The 19,216-nt window shown below is 40.1% G+C and overlaps 1 protein-coding gene across 1 annotated transcript; it reads left to right on the forward strand.

Moving 5' to 3' along the window:
- The first annotated feature begins 4,292 nt into the window (after positions 1-4,292).
- Dpn (bHLH protein deadpan) lies at positions 4,293-13,636 on the forward strand. The gene is made up of 3 exons (XM_076783820.1): positions 4,293-4,646; positions 5,086-5,181; positions 11,024-13,636. Exons 1-3 carry the CDS (start codon positions 4,554-4,556, stop codon positions 12,206-12,208), a joined length of 1,374 nt encoding a protein of 457 aa, XP_076639935.1. The 5' UTR covers positions 4,293-4,553; the 3' UTR covers positions 12,209-13,636.
- Positions 13,637-19,216: the final 5,580 nt, after the last annotated feature.

Raw genomic sequence — 19,216 nt, forward strand, 5'->3', positions numbered from 1 at the left:
TTATTACGATGAATCGATATTTTTATAGTTGCTGCATATTGCTAAATATTGCACCCTTTTGACGCTTCGTGATTAGAAGTCAATTTATAGTTATGAAGAAATACACATGTTTATAAGAATTAAATATAAAAAATAAATAATGTATTATAATGATGATTTGAGCATCAAAGATGAAAACAATTTAAACGGAACTTTTAGATGGCTACCAGTCGCTTATATGCCATGCACCATGCCTCTTCAATTTCTCCAGTGTTGCTGCGTGTAATCGTGTCGTGGAATATTTTGCAATTTATTTTTATTACGATGAATTGATATTTTTATAGTTGCTTCCCAGGAACAAGTATGTTTTTAAATACTACACCCGTTTGACGCTTCATGATTAGAAACCAATTTGTAACCATGAAGAAATACACATGTTTATAAGAATTAAATATAAAAAATAAATAATGTATTGCGGCGCTGGTATTACAATGACGATTTGAGGGACTAGAAATTTTAAAATTTTACTAGAGTGTAACGGTTGCACCGAAAAATCGTGGCTGGCAGGAAATTTTGCATGGCTTTAAAAGCTTTTCTTCTCTTCCGTCGTAAACGCCTAAGCGAGTCGTAAGCGAGGTTCGACGGAAATAGACTAAAATACTGAACAGGGTCAGTTTTTCCCCAACGATCTTGTTATTTTCCGATATTTATTACGGTGGACTATTCGTAACCAGAGTAGGCGACTTATTAATAAGTTACGCGAGCGGGAATATTCGAGCACGGTGTCGACGATTGACGCCCGGCACGCTTACGCGCCGTAACACCTTGTCAATAAACTTATAAAACGATAAAAAAAGACGAGAAAACTTCTTACGATGATCGTAGCACGTTTACGAACGGCAAGCATGTAGACTCGAGACAATAAACGCCGGACGTTTGTTTCGTTGACAAAATCAGTTACGACCCATTTCAAGAGGCAATGGGCGGCCGCAATAAACAGATAAACCTTTATGACCCGCGATTATTGCACCGGAAAACTTTTACTTTTAGAGGCCCGTAGCCGTAGCAGGGCCGTTGCCCGGCGTACCCGACTTTATACTACGTAAACGGCCCTTTTGACCCGTTGATTTATTTCACCTTCTCGTCAGGCTATCCCCCGCGATTCCAAGACAGATACAGACATATCTCCGCGAATGAACTGAAATTAATGGTCTTGTCCGTGGACGGTGGACGTCGTACGTTTCGATGGGTCGTTGACTGGGAGAGGCACTTAGGCGAATAAGGGGGTATTCTAGTCCGGCACTCTCGAAAAATCGAGTTCTTTGCATTTTCTTGTAGTTTGGGATCTTCAAAATAAACTACTGGAAATAATCTTTTTTAATGGGCTTGGTTTCTTTAACACGTTCACTGCGAGAAGTAAAATTTTGCAGAGTATTAAATTTTAAAAGTAAATTTTATCCAAATTTATTTCCCTCAACGTCTTAACTTGGGAATTAATTTTTTTAGTATTATAATGGTAAATCCTGTCATCCAGATATGGATGACGTCGCAGTCAAAGTGTTAATGCACTCAAGGAGATCGTGAAAGAATTGACCAAGAGAACAATTATTGACAAATTTCATTAGTCTTGTGTAATTAAATGTACTATTTATTATGTTGGTTATTGTCCAAACGGTAGTCTGATTAATTTTGTTTAGGCGAGAGAAACACACCTAAAATGTGTACGTTGTATGCAGTTTCTATACTATATCTACCTTTTATATATAAGTAATAACAGTGATAGTACATTTATATGCATAATACACTTATCCATTAACACTTTGAGTATCAAACTGATACTAATTAAGAATCTTTCATGTTTCTTTCATGAACACCGTGAAACGACTTTTTTCAACCCTTGAGTGGACTCTTAATCTCACCTGAATTATTTTACTTAATGTTGATCTTTACCAAATTGGTAAATGGAAATAAACTTTCCTTTAAAGCATTTAAAAAATAACTAATGGAGGATTACATACATTTTCAAATAATTACATTGACATATATTATACAATATTAGTTTAGATTTGTGGAGGGCTCAATAATCATACATTTGAGGGTTAAAACCGACTCTGAGAGTATACAGTGTCTCCAATTTTAACTTTCTCTTGCCCAAAAAATTTTAAAATGCCACTGAAGCACGAGCCTTAAACCTTACAAATTTTACTGCGAGAGGTGTTATAGTTCATTCGCAAAAAATTTCTCAAGTTCACACTAGAAGGTCCCCACAAGCGGGAGTCTACAGCGTATTATAAAATTGTTATAAAAAAGCGCTTCCAATTTTAACTTCCTCTCGCCCAAAGAATTTTGAAATATCACTCAAACATGTGTAAATACACCCTGTAGATTTTATTGCGAAAGATGTTATAATTTATCCGCGAAAAATTCCCCAAGTTCACACTAGAAGATCCTCTCAATCTACAGTGTACTATAAAATTGTTGTAAAAAAAGTTGACAGAATAAACACAAGTACTGACTTCAAGGAATTTGTAGCCATTACGTTATCTTCGTCCAACAGCCGTCAGTTAATTGTGGGTAAAAGACAGAAAATAATACGGTGGGAGGAAGCGTCTTAGATAAAAAAATTATACGCATGAAACATAACCGGCGTCGTTCCCGGTACAGTCGCGGTAATCGTGTACAATTCAATATCGTATTTTCCCATGGCGTTGCGCTTATAAAACACTACGCCACGGCACCGAGCGTCGCGTGAAAGAAAGAGTTCATTGATGAAACGGCCGTGCGCGGAACATTGCGTCGCTGGCCCCGGCCGTGTAAACAGTATTTAACGTTTCAGAAGAATTCCCACACATCGTAGCCCTCTTCGTCCTGCGGCGTCGTGGATCGGCGCTGCGCGCGTCGGCCACACTTATGACGCACGTACACACGTCAGGCGTGTGGTGTGTTTGCCCTTCTCCGTCGCACCGCCTTTGCCGTGCCGCGGTCGGGGTCGTTGCGTGGCTCCCTGTGAACGCGGCAATCACGCTGACGCGATCGTCTTTGCGGTACTCGAACTTTTTGCGTCACCAGGCTCGCTTCTTTTCGCGTTTAATGGCCGGAAAGCAAATTTAGGCCACCAAAGAACGATCCACACACCAGTCATTCTACATTCGCGGCAAATGTAAAGCACAATTACCAACGGGTGCCTTGTTCTCCTTTGTTCGCGACTCCAAAATAGCGCTCAGAATCATTCGACAGATTTTCGTTACTATACCGTGCTTTCTTAAAACTTTGCAAATCCCCGAGATCGAATAATTTCTGTTCGAAAACTGTTTGTTCTCGCGATTAAATAATAGAGGGAAGAAGGGTAATTATCCTTTTAGAAAATGCTACGACGCAAAATTCTTTCTTGGACGCAATATTTAACCCTTAAGTGGATTATTGGGGCTCCTGCAAGTTTGAACTGATAATTGTTTAATATATGTCGATGTAATTATGTGAAAATGTATGTAATCCACTAGTTCAGTATTTTTTATATGCTTTAAAGGAAAGTTGATTTCGAGGTCTGTTTTTCGTCAGTTCTAATGTAAGCAGATCCGAACTGAAATAATATAAATTCTAGAGGTAAGTTTTTCGGTACAAAAGCGGTGCCAGAAAAGACGGTCGAGTTTCAAATCTCGTGCTATGAATTTTTAAGATATTTTAACTGTGCTTCCCTGAAAGAGTTATATGTATTTTGTGGTATTGAAATCATAAAGGATAATATTTTGTACAATTTTTTTTTATACATATAATAAATGATCGACTTCAGTTTCCAAGATATTTGGAAAAAACTTTTGGTATCATAACATTGAATTTGATCACCTATTATACGTATATTACCTAGTGAATGCAAAAATGTATTGATTTTAATATACAGAAGTATATTATGAACAACAATTAAACTAAGATTGAGAGTCCACTTTGGATCGAAATTAACAAAGAAAATTTTTTATTTGTGCAATTTACATCACTGAAAAGCTGATGAACGGTGCTTCTTACGTACATTCGATTGAAAATGGAAATAATTTTTTTTACTTCGATCACGATGGTCCAGAAGGATATTATGTGAAAGAGTAAAGCCCATGCGAAGCGACGTACCAGAAGAGCGACTCAAATTTCGAGGAGGCTATATCTCCGTGTCCCGGGTACGGCGTGAATTCCCACACATCAACAGGTCTCAGGAGGACCTCCCCTCTCCGTGGGTACCCGGGTGCCCCACTCCAGGACACGCTTCGCCCCACTCTGGAGGCGGCGAGTGCATCGGCATGCGGTCTTCGAAATCGAAAACGTCAAACAGTTACCCTCCACACCCCAAGCGGGACGTCGCCGGTAGCGGCGATCATCCCCTCGTTCCGGTGTCAGGACAGTTCCTCTCAGACGTTTTACGAGCACGACACGCGTACGGCCAATCCCGTGAACTCGCATGGATCATCGAGCTCGGGTTGAGTTCACGTGTGCGGGACGTTGATCGTCGAAAGACCGCGAGACCCTCGCCGGAGGAACCTTTTGTGTTGTTTTCGAGGCTTCGTACGAGTGATCTTAACGGTGCATAAATGGTGGATTATTATAATTACAAGATGTCAGGCAGCGAGGACGAGCCGGAGTCCCTCACGCAATCGGGGATGTCCAAGGCGGAGCTACGGAGGGTAAAAATAAATTTGAATTATCAGCAGCTCGTCGCCGAGAATTCTCCGTTTATTAACAAAATCGATAAGCATATTTATAGAGCCAGTCGGTTTAAAATTATTGCCTCTGTACCCGATCGTTGTCGCGTTCAGTGCCTGGCAAAGCCTATTATCACGTTTAAATTGATACCTTTTCTTCTCTGGAGGCGGCCGTGACGCGAGTGTGTCGATCCCTCCCGATTTTTACCGCTATGTCGCCCAGCAGGTGCTTCTGCTTCGCGTCAATCACGGCCAGCGAGCTTCGAACGCGAACAGAACGTCGCTGTAATTACGTACAAACGAGAATTCTCGCGAGGCTGTTTAAAAAGAAATCAGACGCCCCGGCTATCACGATAAATCGCGTGCGAACGCGTCGATGTCAGGCATTCCCCGTGTATCTGAAACGATTCCCTAATTGCAGAGCAACAAGCCGATCATGGAGAAACGGAGACGTGCTCGGATAAATCAGTGCCTGGACGAGCTGAAGAGCTTGATCCTCGAGGCGATGAAAAAAGACGTGAGTACCGAAAAAGCTATCGATTCCCCTGTTATCTATCCTCTCTGTTCCCGTGGCGCGCCGATAACAGTGATTTCGCGCGGCGATCGATCGGAGTTGGAATGCTTTCGATGTCGAGCGCAGATACGCGCGGGACCGCTCTCACGCGGCGCAGTTTAATCTCTTAATCGCGTGACACGGTGAAACGAACGGCGGAATTCTCTTGACGAGGAACGACATCAGCAAACCGCTCGAACGATAGCACGAGACCGCGCTTCTGTACGCGTGATTCCGGCCAGTTGCTCGTGGAATCCACGTTGTCGCCCGCGCCCGAAACGTGCCGCGGAAAACGTGACCGGTGCGCGACTTATCTGGTGACGTGATCCGAGTTTACGAGAGATAACGCGGAAATATGCGCAGCCTCTCTCGACCGGCGAGGCACGGACGTTGGACGGGGGAATATTTTTGCCACGCTCCAGCCACGGGACCTATCGTTGATAATTCCCGATCGCAGATTTTTACGAAATTCGGCGTTATCGATGACGCGGAAGAAGCAAGAACGGCCGTAGCCGCTCGCAAAATATTCACTTTCGTTTTCAAATATCGTTTCTTTCTGGTCGAACTTATTTTGTGGCCGTTAATCGAAACGTAGCGATTGGTAGATTAAAATATCTTGTATTTTTAATTAGGATTCGTTGCATCGATGGAATTCCTAAAACAATTTTTTATTGATGGATTCTGTAACTTTTTTGTGTACTTCTTTATCGTATTAAAGTAGTTATTATTTAGTGTCTCCATTTTGAAGTTCATAGATTTCTAAATTCGATTGCATTGTTCGTTAATGACTTTTGTAATGTGTATATTCTATATCTTCTATTTTTAATTAGGATTCGTTGCATCGATGGAATTGCTAAAATAATTTTTCGTGACTTGTTTGCAACTTATTGACGGGTTATGTGAATTTGGAGTTAAGAAAAGAATAAGATTACAAGAATACAATTGGATTATTGAACAAGGAAGTAACTTTTTTGTGTACTTGTTTATTGTACCAAAGTAGTTATTATTTAGTGTCTCCATTTTGGAGTTCATAGATTTTTAGATTGTATTCGTTAATGACTTTTGTAATGTGTATATCCTATAATATCTTTATGTAAAATCTGAGTAGAGTTATAGAAATTACCCTAATGGCAATTTTATTAGACTTTCAAGAGTACATGAAATAGTTATAAATATTTTAGAATTTATCGTATGCTTGAGAAATAAGGTTTTACAAGCGTATTTGTATTTCCAATATAGTATTTATATAACGGCAAATTATTCTTCAGGGATTCGTACAAACACATCCAAATGTGTTTTTCTGTTATTAAATTACACTCGAAAACGACAACGATACCAATTTGCAAATTAATCCCAGTATGAACTTAGCAATAAATCGTCGAATGCGTTCCATTCATTTCGCATCATCCGTATTTGTCCCACCACTCTGCTATTTGCAGCCATAAATTTGGGCTTACGGATCATTTTTAAACACGTTCGTACTATTTTGTCATTCCATTAACGTTCTCGAAACTGTTCTCTCAATATTTATTCAACGTTTAATGAAATACGTTGTTCCTTCTCAAACAATGCTTTATACAGGGCGTTTTACCCCTGGGAAAAATTTTAATGGGAAATTCTACAGGCCAAAATAAGACGAAAATCAAGGATACTAATTTGTTGATCGAGGCTTCGTTAAAAAGTTATAGAAATATTTCTAGCCACACAGTATATTTTCAGTAAAGAATTTTTTTCTCGAAAGTACGTAGGATTTCGGGGATATGTGTATTCACCAAAAATGATTGTAAATGACCCCCACAACCAAAAATAATTTTTCCAGAACGATTTAAAATTTTTTAATTTTGTCCAAAAATTTAGCCACCTTCCCGAATTTTTTTCTCGAAAATGGTTAAGATTTCGAGGGTATGTCTATTCATCAAAAATTATTGCAATCGACCCCTGCAACTGCAAATAATTTTTCCAGAACGATTTGAAATTTTTTTTTTCTCCGAAAAATTTAGGCACCTACCCCCTATCGATTTTTCTTAAAAATTCCTTTTTCATTTTTAGCAATTTTGTTTGACGCCCTACAGAAAAGTTGTCTAATACTTTTTTGTAGATACCCATAAGCTCTATTTCAGAAAAAAGTTTCATTGAAATATATTCACAATTGTAGGAGTTATGGCTGTTTGAAAATTGGACCATTTTTATGGGGTTTTTCTCATTTTGCGGGCTCAAGGACCAACTTTTCGAATATTTTTACGATTTGTACATATTCTCCGTCAAAATACGCGTAGTTTGCTTTTTTAAACATTAAAATCGTCCAATCCGTTCAGAAGTTATGACGTTTTAAAGATTCGCATGAAAATTCGGGTAGACATTTCTGGCGAGAAATTATATTTTCGGTAAGGAATTTTTTTCTCGAAACTGAGTAGGATTTCGAGGGTATGTCTGTTGACCAAAAATGCTTGCAATTGACCCCTGCAACTAAAAATAATTTTTCCAAGACTATTCGAAAATTTTTTTTTTCGTCGAAAAGTACCCCCTGCCGATTTTTCTTAAAAATTCCTTTTTCATTTTTAGCAATTTTGTTTAACACCCTACAGAAAAGTTGTCTAATACTTTTTTGTAGATACCTATGAGTTCTACTTCAGAAAAAAGTTTCATTGAAATATATTCACAATTGTAGGAATTATGGCTGTTTGAAAATTGGACCATTTTTATGGGGTTTTTCTCATTTTGTGGGGTCAAGGAACAACTTTTCGAATATTTTTATAATTGCTACATATTCTACGCTAAAATACGCGACGTTTGGCTTTTTGAACATTAAAATCGTCCAATCCGTTCAGAAGTTATGACGTTTTAAAGATTCGCATGAAAATTCGGGCAGACATTTCTGGCGAGAAATTATATTTTCGGTAAGGAATTTTTTTCTCGAAAGTACGTAGGATTTCGAGGGTATGTGTAATGACCAAAAATGATTGTAATTGACCCCCGCAACCAAAAATAATTTTTCCAGAACGATTTGAAATTTTTTAATTTTGTCCAAAAATTTGTCCACCTTCCTGAATTTTTTTTTCGAAAATAATTAAGATTTCGAGGGTATGTCTATTCACCAAAAATTATTGCAATCGACCCCTGCAACTGCAAATAATTTTTCCCAGAACGATTTGAAATTTTTTAATGTAATTTTTGAATAACTTTTTAACAAAGTCTCAATCAACAAATTGATATTCTTGATTTTCGTCTTATTTTGGCCTCTAGAATCTCCCATTAAAATTTTTCCCAGGAGTGACCAAACACCCTCCATAAATTTACTCGTTCAAGTAAATTCTAATTTACTTATAATTAGATAATTATCGATGAAAATACACTAGACAGAATAATCAGAACAGCAAATTTTTTTCTCGCGAATAGTAAGAGGTAAAAAATTTCCGTATTAAAAAAGTATGGTATATTTTGATTCATGGTCCTCGGTCGGTCGAACGAGACAAACGTTCGTTTCTGGAGTCACCAATTGTGGAAATTGTCTATCGTTTAGTTCGGAATGCTTTATTGTTAGCCTCCCGTAAACGAGCGCGGCGGAATTAAATTCGTTTAAAAAAGCGATCGAGTGGAATGTGCCCAACACTGGTTTGGCACACCGTTCAGGGACTGAAGTGCCATTGTAGAGTCTCCAGTGGAGATTACGTGTTGGCAGAGGGCTTCCACCATCCGTTCCCACGCCGAGGCATCTAAAACACTAAAACAAAACCCGTCCACCTCATGCCGCCGGTCCCGATTCTACAGTCTAAAACAAATCATGTCACAAGGAGGAAGACGGCCACGGGAAAAAGGAGCCGGCCTGATCAAACACTTCTACCCAACATCCGTTAAGCGCTCTTCCTATCAGTTTAATTAAAAGATCGACTCTTGACCTTTATACCGGGAGCACCGAAACAATCTGCAGCGATTGCTCGGTGCGCTTTATCTGACGATTATGACTTTAACCAATTTGGACCGTTATCTCAACGTCGATGAATTATAATAAAAGGAATGGACGTCGGTAGATATAATTCCGCTCGAATATACACTTTCTAATGAAACATACAATAATGTAGAATTTTTGGAAAAATGTAGAAACAGCTCCAATTCTCATACAAAATTTTGGAACTGGCTTAATCCAATTTGCAATTAATCAAGCGTATTTTGGGCGGTATAGATATTTCAGTTAGATCGTTCGGTTTTTCGAGTTTCGTGAGACTTTCGCCGACCAGAGGATAGAATAATTTTGAGAAGATTTCCCAATACCGAGGATTTTCTCCCGGAGGACAGAGGACTCCTCGCCGCGTAACACGATCCAGCGAGATTGATTTCTCATACAGGAATATAACGAGAGCCACTCTCACCGTTCTCTTCTCCTCGTCCAGATGACTTCCGCTACCTGCTCGCTCCGGTGTCCGTCCCGTTCGCTCGTACGAAACGCCCCCCGCGTTCGTGGGAACCTCCAAATAATTATTACGAAGAAAAAAGAATCTCGTCTCGGGTTGCAGCCTCTCTTTGTTGACCGTATCATCTTTAAGGATCCAAAGCCTCGCGAGGACGGGCGCTGATCGGCAAAAAACGGGGGACGCCCGACGCCTTCGCCTTTTAGTCGCTCCTTTAGCAGGTGTCGATCCTCCCTCGAGCTTCACGGGTGTCGAATTCGCCCGCGGGAAAATCGATTTCCGTATCGATTCTTTGTCTCTTCGATTCGCTGTATCCTCGAGACAATTCTCTCGTCGACGAGGGCAATGCTTTCTTCCTCTGATCGAAAACCGTGATCGTTTGGTTCGTTCGAACTTTACGCGATCCAAGTTCCTTTCTCCGAACGATTCCCGTTTACGACTACGGACTCCGATCTCTGCTCTCTTGGGAACGCGTTCGAAGCAGAAGGCACGAACAGAGGAGCTTCAATGGGCTGTGTAAGCGATCTCCTCGTCGACTCCCACGCTTATTTCGAAGGTGACCGCTGGTTTACCATAAAAATGCGAGCACTAGGTTGATCCAGGGATGAGAGCCGTGGCATAGAAAGTATACAATAGGATTTCGAAGTTGTAGAACTGCATTGAGTTATTGATCCCCAAAAGGTTAGTGGGAATGCGAAGAATACAGAAAGGGCTAGCGTTGCGGCGTAGTCCGAAAAAATGTGTCGGTTCGCCTCTCGAAGATCTAACGGGTTCCCACGATGGGATTCGCTTTTTTATTCGTAGCTTGCAACGTTTCTTTCTTCGAAAGCAAAACGCGTGTCCATCGTCGACGGTTGCTTCGTTATTTTTATTTAAGAAATAATTTGCGGCTGAAAAATTCTCGTTGAAAGTTGATAAAACAGTTCCTTTAAAATGTCACGACCGTAGCCGAAGGCTGACTGCGAAATTGCTCGTACTGGCTACTGAAGTTGCCACTCTGTTATTAAGGAAGCAGGTTGTATGCAGGCAATTACGTGGGCGTTACCGAGGCGTCACAGATTTCTTGGATGAGCGATCGGTATTCATGTTTGTTCGCGAACCGCACCCTCCGGGTACAGGGTGATTACTGATCTCCGAACAAGCTGAAAACGACCTTTCCCTCATGGCGACTCCTTTTTCGCTTTGACCATCGGTCGATAAAGCAGACGCTCTCGTACCGTCTGCTGCTCCGATAGACTCCTGAAGTATCGATTGAGCGCTAGTGTTTTTTACCTCCCGTGCGTACCGTTAGAAAACAAAAAAAAATTATTAAAAGTCCCTAACTGCGAACCGGAGTTAAAACGAAAAACGATACCGTCGGTTCGAACGGATGAATTATCAATGTTTTTTTTTTGTTGTAGCCAACTAGGCATTCGAAGCTCGAGAAGGCCGATATCCTCGAGATGACGGTGAAGCATTTACAAGCGGTACAACGTCAGCAAGTGAGCACGGCGGTCGCTACCGATCCGGCGGTGTTAACGAAATTCCGTACCGGATTTTCTGAATGTGCTACCGAAGTATCGCGGTACGTCAGCCACCTCGAGAACGTCGATCCTGTTGTGAAACAACGACTGGTATCACACTTGAACAATTGCGTTAGCAATCTCCAGCAAATGGCGCCATTCTACAGCCACTACGTGCCCTACATGCCGGAGCGCCTCTATCCGGAGGTGAAGGTCGGTTTCCAGAGCGATTTCCAGAATGGCGACGAGAATAATAATGGAAGTGCCAGGATACAGATACCAAACGGCGTTCAATTGATACCGAGCAGACTGCCCACGGGGGAGCTAGCTCTTTTGGTGCCCCAGTCGGCGGCCATCTCCGCGAACTTCCCATTCTTTCCTCCAGTCCCGGAGTCCAGCTCGAAAATCAGTCGCTCGTCCGCGTTCACCGCCGTTCACAGGCCCCAGAGCCCGTTGTTGAGCCCGACCACGTCTACGTCCAGTTTCGGCGAAGAGAGCCATCAGTCGGAAAACTATCCTCAGGTCCCCTCGCCTGTTCATCAGCAACGTCGGTTCAAGTTGCCGGAACAGAGTCCAGCTTCCTCCAAGAGTTTCTCTTCGTCGCCGGAAACGCAGAAGCCGCAAATCAGTTCGACGAGCGACAGCAAGTCGCCAATATTCATAGATTCCAAGTCGGATGGGACTTACACGCTCAAGAAGGACAACACGGACACGTCGGAGCACGCGAATAACAACGGAATGGCGCTGAATCTGCGACAACCGCTTTCCGTTATTACCGACAAGGCTTATAATCGGTCTGGTTCGTTGGCGGGCAAAAGGGAAGGCATAAAGAGGCACCATTCGGGCGGACTTTTGGTAATCTCGGATAAAAGACCGAGGTACCAGGAGCCAATCACCTCTACGGTGCCCGTAGATTCTTCTAACGGCGCCGTAAAGTCCGACGAAGATCAAGCAGTTTCCGGAGAGGATTTGTCGGGAACAGCAACTTGCTCGACTAATAGAAATTCTAATCCTAATCCTATGAAATTTGTAGCGATAGCCGGCCCTTCGGGCGCAAACGGCGATATGTGGCGACCTTGGTGATTAAGGGAGAACGTTTCTACCGTTTTGTTTAAGTTGAGGATGACGCGCGGAGGATCCTAGATTGCTTAGTACAAATAAGTATTCATTAAGTCGGATAGTATCTGACACGAGGTATATTCTAAGACGTTGATCGACGCGACCAACGGACCGTAACTATCGGTCATCTTTCGTTCTCTTTACATCGAATAACATAGTGCCTTAAAGAAGACGGGACTGTAATTTGTTTTGTTTCGAGTACGGATGTATTACGTTTAGAATAAGGGTTGTTATATTTATTATTAGAATATAGATCTCTCGCGAGTAAGTTAATTAATGTTAGAGTCGAAGGCCGTCGATTCGCGACAAGATACGGACAAATCGAAGAAGAAGGTATTAGTTGCTAAGCGGATAAACCTCAGAATGGGAACGCACATAACTCTGTATCCTAGCATTTGAAGACTTACAAGCTTTAACGGTATTTTATACGATAAGTTTCCTGTGAATAATCTTGTAAATAATCGTCGATCTTATTTAATTTGTACCTTGCATTAAGAGTTTGATAACGCGTGATGTTTTTCGTCGGGCGACTGGAGCGTTGTCGTCGTCGTAGGATTAAGTTACTATTGCCAGTTTGTGATAATATTAAAGCGTCCAAATAAAAGTGAAACGAAATTTGGCGACCCGCCTTTGAGTATTCTTTTCATCGCGCGCGTGTCAATAAGACGAATTTAAAGTATACGGGTATCGTTTCTATCGAATTATAAATATCGTTGATAAAAGACACCGAATTCTGCGGTTTCTATCGACGCGTTCCACGGTCTCGGAAAAAGTTCAGCAATTTCCCTGGTGGAAAAAAGCCGTCGGGGCGGCTTTATCCTTTTAAGAAGCGTTAAACGCGCTCCGATTCATAAACTGGAACTTATTCTTTCCCTTTTTGCCGATAAAGGAGTAAAAAGACGCGGCGAATGAGAATTTCAACCACCTGTTACACCGCAAAACCACCCCCTTTCTCATCGGCCGACTGCTTAAACTGATTTATCGACAGACGCCGTGAAATTTGTTCAATGCCCTTAGCGTTAGCGAAGGTACACTTGTCTTCTTGGCCACCAGTTGCCGAAATCTTTAATTTCGATGCTGATTTATTACCCTGAAAGGAGGGTTATCGTTCTACCCAGTAGCAGAAAGCGTCCACAGAGTAACGCGTTCACGCACGATCTATGAATTTCTTAGCTTCTGTTATTGTCGAAGGGTGTTACTTTTCGGATTGATTTATTTGGAAAAAGTAGCCATATTTGAAAAAAAAGTGTTCACATTTTTTTATACGAGTCCAAGTTCTTTTGCCCCACGTGGGATGGCAGCACAGTAGGGTCGAGAACGAGGACGTTCGACTATAGCAAAGTTTCACGAGAAACTGTAAGGGTTTGTTTAGGATTTATTTTATTTTAGAAGATAATGTAAGCGTGATAACTTCGAGAACGAAATAGATTTTAAGAAATAAGTATGTAGGCTTCGTTGAAGATAGAATAAATGGCATTTTGGCATCCCCTTATATTACTGCTTTTAAGATAAATCCATGCTTTTGTGTTCTTAGGCATCATCTGAAATTAAAAAATTAAAGGAATCGTTCAAATTTATCTTAATAAGGCGTTATCTATTATTCTCATATAAGCGAAATGATACAGATGTGTTTGGGTGCTACCGGAATTCTTATAATTGCTTTTGTAGCCATTACTTTCTCAATTCTTTATTTAGTGAGTAGCATCGTGTGATGGTTTTCGATGATGCATTAGTCGTTTGAATAATGAATCCTTATCGACCTATATATTATTTTGCATCTGCTCGTACTGTACAGTAGTATCAAGCAAAATGTAAACTGATCGATGAGAAATGGTTATGATTACCGTGTGATTGATTATTATGATTACCGAGTAATCGATTATCAAAGCGAAGGTTCTCATCGGACAGGTTTAACTCATTAATCATTAATCACAAAATGATTACACTTTCGATTACGATTGAATCAATTAATAATAAAGAAGCTGAGGTAATATTTCATGGGATGATTACAAACTATGGATCTCGTGATTACAGGTTATCGTTATTAATCGTTTATAGAAATAATTACAAAGTAAACAATTACTGGTCTACTCTGCAACGCGGTTTTAGCGGTTCTTTCGTGTAAATCTTCGTGTTCGATGCCATCTAATGATGGAAACGATATCATGCTAATGTGATTGATACCAGTTGGTAAATACAATTCGGTTTCGAACAGTATAGAACGTGCAAGTATTAAACCGAATTTATAACAATTTGATTTTTTATGTATTCACTGAAACGGTAATTTTTTAATTTTGATAGTTAAAGAACTGGATCGTAGATCGGATTAGTAAAAATCTTCAAAATGGTGCCATGTGAAAAAAATTCAATATTATTATTCAATCCTTAAATAAATGCACGCTGTTTTTCAATTAGATATTTACGTTACAAAGCTGAGAGCAAAAATGGTGCTTATTCTTATTTTAAAGGAAACGATAAATTTTATTTACCATTCTTTATGTTAGATCTATGTTGCTTTTTGTGGAAGTTAATGGATTCTTTTCAATAGTACATATGTTTGCGTGACGGTGTAATGACTGGCGTTAGTATAACTGACAAATGGTCGGTACAATATTTTTATGTTGTTAAATAATTGTACATCTACGAGCAGCGATATGGTAGCAAAGTGCAAATTGGCCCTCGGGCAAAATGAGTTTGACATGCCTGTTTCACGATCTCTTGCCATGCTCTGTTTCTTTTACATCCTTTTTAGCCGATCTCGTCATCCTTCGGATCGTTTCGCATTGCATTCGCACCATACACACACTCTCGCGTTTCTACTGTTTTTCATTTCCACGCACACTCACAATATCATCGATACCTTCCCCTTCCCTCTCGGTATCGTACCAAATTGTGATTGATTAAATATAAATTACAGAAGTATGCTGAATACTTCAGATTTCGATATCTTTCGTTACTTACTATTAAATACAGCCCGATAATTCTAATTTTAACATCTTGAATAATCGAATAACGTAGCTGGGTCACACTGAATATTCTTGTAGTCAGAGAATCACATTCAACAAATTTTGTTCTTTATATTAAAACAAATATTCATGAAGTACAAACTTAGGCTTCATCTTTCATTAGGATCAGCTTAAAATTGTATGTGCTATTATTTAGATATGTACAGAATTGGATTTCGATTTGTTAATTAATAAAATAAACAGAAGTAAACTAAAACCGGCCCTAATTAACTAAGCTTCTATAGTTCGAATTTATATAAATAAATTTATCTGTCTACGCAAGACTATGTTTTAATGAAATACTTTTTTTACATAAACTGATTCGTTGAAACGAATCTGACACAAAAGTGTTGAGGTATGATAATTGAAAACATTACCCTTTACGAGCAATTTCATATTATATATTTGCATTTAATAGCTCAATCTTCGTGTTAAAACTATTCATCACATTAAATTACGCAATACTGATGGCTGTGGTTGGCAGTGTCAGGTGAATAGTATGATTTATAAACATAGTTCATTCGATTCGTGGTATATTTGGGTCTCGAGTGCTTCCGCTTATTACGTGTGTTAGATTAAATCAGTTTTAAGCATATCTTAATGGGGTTTAAAAATAATGAAAAAGTTACGCGAAACGTAACTGATATATAACTTACGAATGCAATGAAAAATATAAGGAAACGAGCAATAAAGTGTTTAAACGTTCATGGTGAAACGTTCGAACACCTGCTGGGATGAAGTAATATCCTAACTTAAAATATGAAATATCTCGTGGAATAATCGGGGACCTTAAAACTTCCTATGGAACAATTCATATTTATATTTAGCTACTACTTTTAACTATCATTAAAATTTGTGTAGGTTATAATTCTATTAATTAAAAATCAACATTATCACCCGCAGTGTATTCTTTCAAATTAAACTCTGATATTATAGTTTTTCTTCTTCGACCAGTCGCAAGTAATTACTAGATAAGGTTGTTTCATTAGTCATTTTTTACAATGCAAAATGACACAGTTAATGGCGAGGCATATTACAGCAATATAGATGTAATTTACCACACTCATTTTTATTAAACGATTCATAATTGCCGTCGCATTCGTAACGCAACTACTGGAAATGTGATCTAATAGGGTGATCAGGACTATTATACAGCATAAGAGTCGCCTAAGTCGTACTTCTTCAATTTTTTCATTACCATCCATTGGATATAACCAGAATCTAGTGATCTTACACTTTATACAAGCAATAAAATAAAATTATTTCTCAGAATCTATGCTTAACTCTGGATTTACCAATTATTATACTTTATAGTTACACGAAGTCTATATTTAAAGTCGCGGAACTCGTAAATATTATTTGCTAGCAATTTATGTTGAATTTGATCGATGTAATGATACGGAATACATACTTTTATTTAAAGAAAAACCACATGACGGATTTCGATAAAAATATGTGCAAACAATGACCGCAAATCTAGCATTAAATCGAATCTCTTATAGTATGTTACAAAAAGCTTCACAGTGAATTATGTAATAATAGGTGTCCCAAAGATCAAACTACGGTTCTCGATATTAGTTTTCGTACACTTCAGAATCCAATGGAGAATAGAAAATGCAGTACTTTAGGTGTTACGATGTTTATACAACTCTCCCAACTTTATCATTTTACTTCTGTTTTGCACGACTGATCGAAGAAAAATTTAACAAATATCATCGACCCGTGTCAGCGTATCGATCCCAGTTTCCAACGCAATGGAAACCAGCGACGGATTTCGATCGTTCCTCGGCCGACGCAGTTTTTCCTTGCGCCACGGATTCCGTCTTGTGTCTCGCGCGAGGCATCGAAGTCGCCGATTCGTCCGTGCACGGCCGAGATTAATATCACGGCCCCATAAGCCCCTTTTCGATATTCACGCTTACAATTATAGCGAGCGAGATACAGATACCCGCGCGGAATAACCGCGAGTGGAGCCTCTATACGCTATATCACGTGTATAAATAATTACTCCGGCGCGGAGCAATTACTATAAGTTATGGCCTAGCCGGCACAATTTGCAATGTCAAGACATAAACACTGCTACCGCTTACATTTGAATACATTAAGCCGACGGGAGGCCCTGATTGGCCGACAGGGAGTGGTGCAGGCCCGTATCGGTACGTGAGCTACGATCTGGTTGACGATTTTTATTACGGAAACGATCATCTCGTTGGCTCCGGGCACCGCTGCCTTTTCAGTTGCACTTGCGCCACCCTTTTACTATTGCTACCGCTGATGGATGCCCATTCCCATTCCATCCTCGATCGTTCGCCCAACTGGATTTGCGATTTCCGATCGATCTTGAAGTATTTACGACACTCGCAGTAGCGATAATCTCGCCGGTCGATTGTTTTATAACAATCGAGGAAACACAGCGTCGGAAGATGGATCGGCCGGCGGAGTCGCGTTCGACGCAACTTGAGCCTAATTTGGATGCGACTTCGTTGGCGATCCGCGAACGTTCCCGCGTTTCGATAGAACGAACGACGTCGCGTGGTCGCGTTTGACATGAATTCGTCCAATTAAGGCACGATCGACGGGAACTTTTGTCAAAGAAGAAAGTATTTGAGTTATCTCTGAGAAATTCGCTCTCGATGCCCCTTCGAGGAGACATACGAGCGACACGCCACGTAATGGCGGACGGCAGCCTCGCAGGGGAATCTAATCTGGATAGAAATACCGTACAAAAACGGAGAATTTAACGTTATTTTTCAATTTTGTGGTAAATGGAATTATAAAGAATATTATGTAAATTAAATGAATCGCCGAATGTGAATGGTAGTCTTCTTCGTTTGAAATCCTAGCAATTAATATATCAAGTGTTGTTTGCTTTCAGTTTCCGATTGTTTTATGGCTTGTCGAGCATATTAGGCACAACTGAGACACAGAAAATGGAGTCATTTCAAGAATCTCAAATATTTTTTAAATTTGATACTGTTGGTTTCCAAGGACCCACACCGTCTAAACGAAAACTAGAAACACTTTGCGCAGTACTTGGATATCTGAAGTAGGTATGCATGTAATTTTTCTTGATGGTCTATTAGTTTATGAACATTAAATTTCCTTTTGGATACACAGTTTTGTCCACAAAGAATGCACGCTAAAACGTTTTTTCTTCCTTCGTTAGGAATTGTTTTTACATTTGTAAAAGATTCATTTGGGGTAAGTTGCTACGGTCACAATATGCGGTAATGTTTACAGATATTTTGTTTATATATACAAATACTCTATTAAATGCTATTACACCATGTTCTTAAATGTTTGATTTATAACGACAGAACAATAGACGATACTGACATTAAATAATTGAAGACTAATACGTGACTACCTCTTGTCTAAAATTACACAATTCCCTGTCACGGACGCTATTAAAACGTTTGACAGCACGGTGTGATCAGTTTATGTTTTCAAAATAATTGAAAGCCCAACTCTATCTTGTTTCATCTTAAAGATATAACCGTCGGAACAACTTACCCCCGAAAATTCTAGCCCCGGTCTCTTCTGCTCTCTCTTATACGAATACCGGAATCATTATTACTGGAAGACACTTCGATGGTCCTCAAAGAGCGTGTAGAGTACTTTCTTGAAAAATGAAGGCTTAGGAGGGTGGACGCGCGGATCGGTGGAGCTGACGAGGGAAGAGGAACGTTGTTAACGCCGACAAGATAGCCGATGTCGACATTCCTATTATTGGATAAAAGCATTCTCCCTTTCGCTGTCATTGCACTCTTGTGCACGCGACAGTCGCGCACCGGTGTCGGACGTGTACACCTGTATATAAGCGGGAAAGGAAAGGGAATACCGCGGTGCTAGCGGACCGCGGCGTAGCGTTGTTCTCTGCCGATGGGCGTGGACAAACGAGCGGAAAAATGGCGGGGTTTGGAAATGAGATTTGCTGGTAAACCGACAATTTATCGTAGGTATCTGC

The sequence above is a fragment of the Colletes latitarsis genome, chromosome 2 (assembly GCF_051014445.1).
Source record: "Colletes latitarsis isolate SP2378_abdomen chromosome 2, iyColLati1, whole genome shotgun sequence".
Lineage (NCBI taxonomy): Eukaryota > Metazoa > Arthropoda > Insecta > Hymenoptera > Colletidae > Colletes > Colletes latitarsis.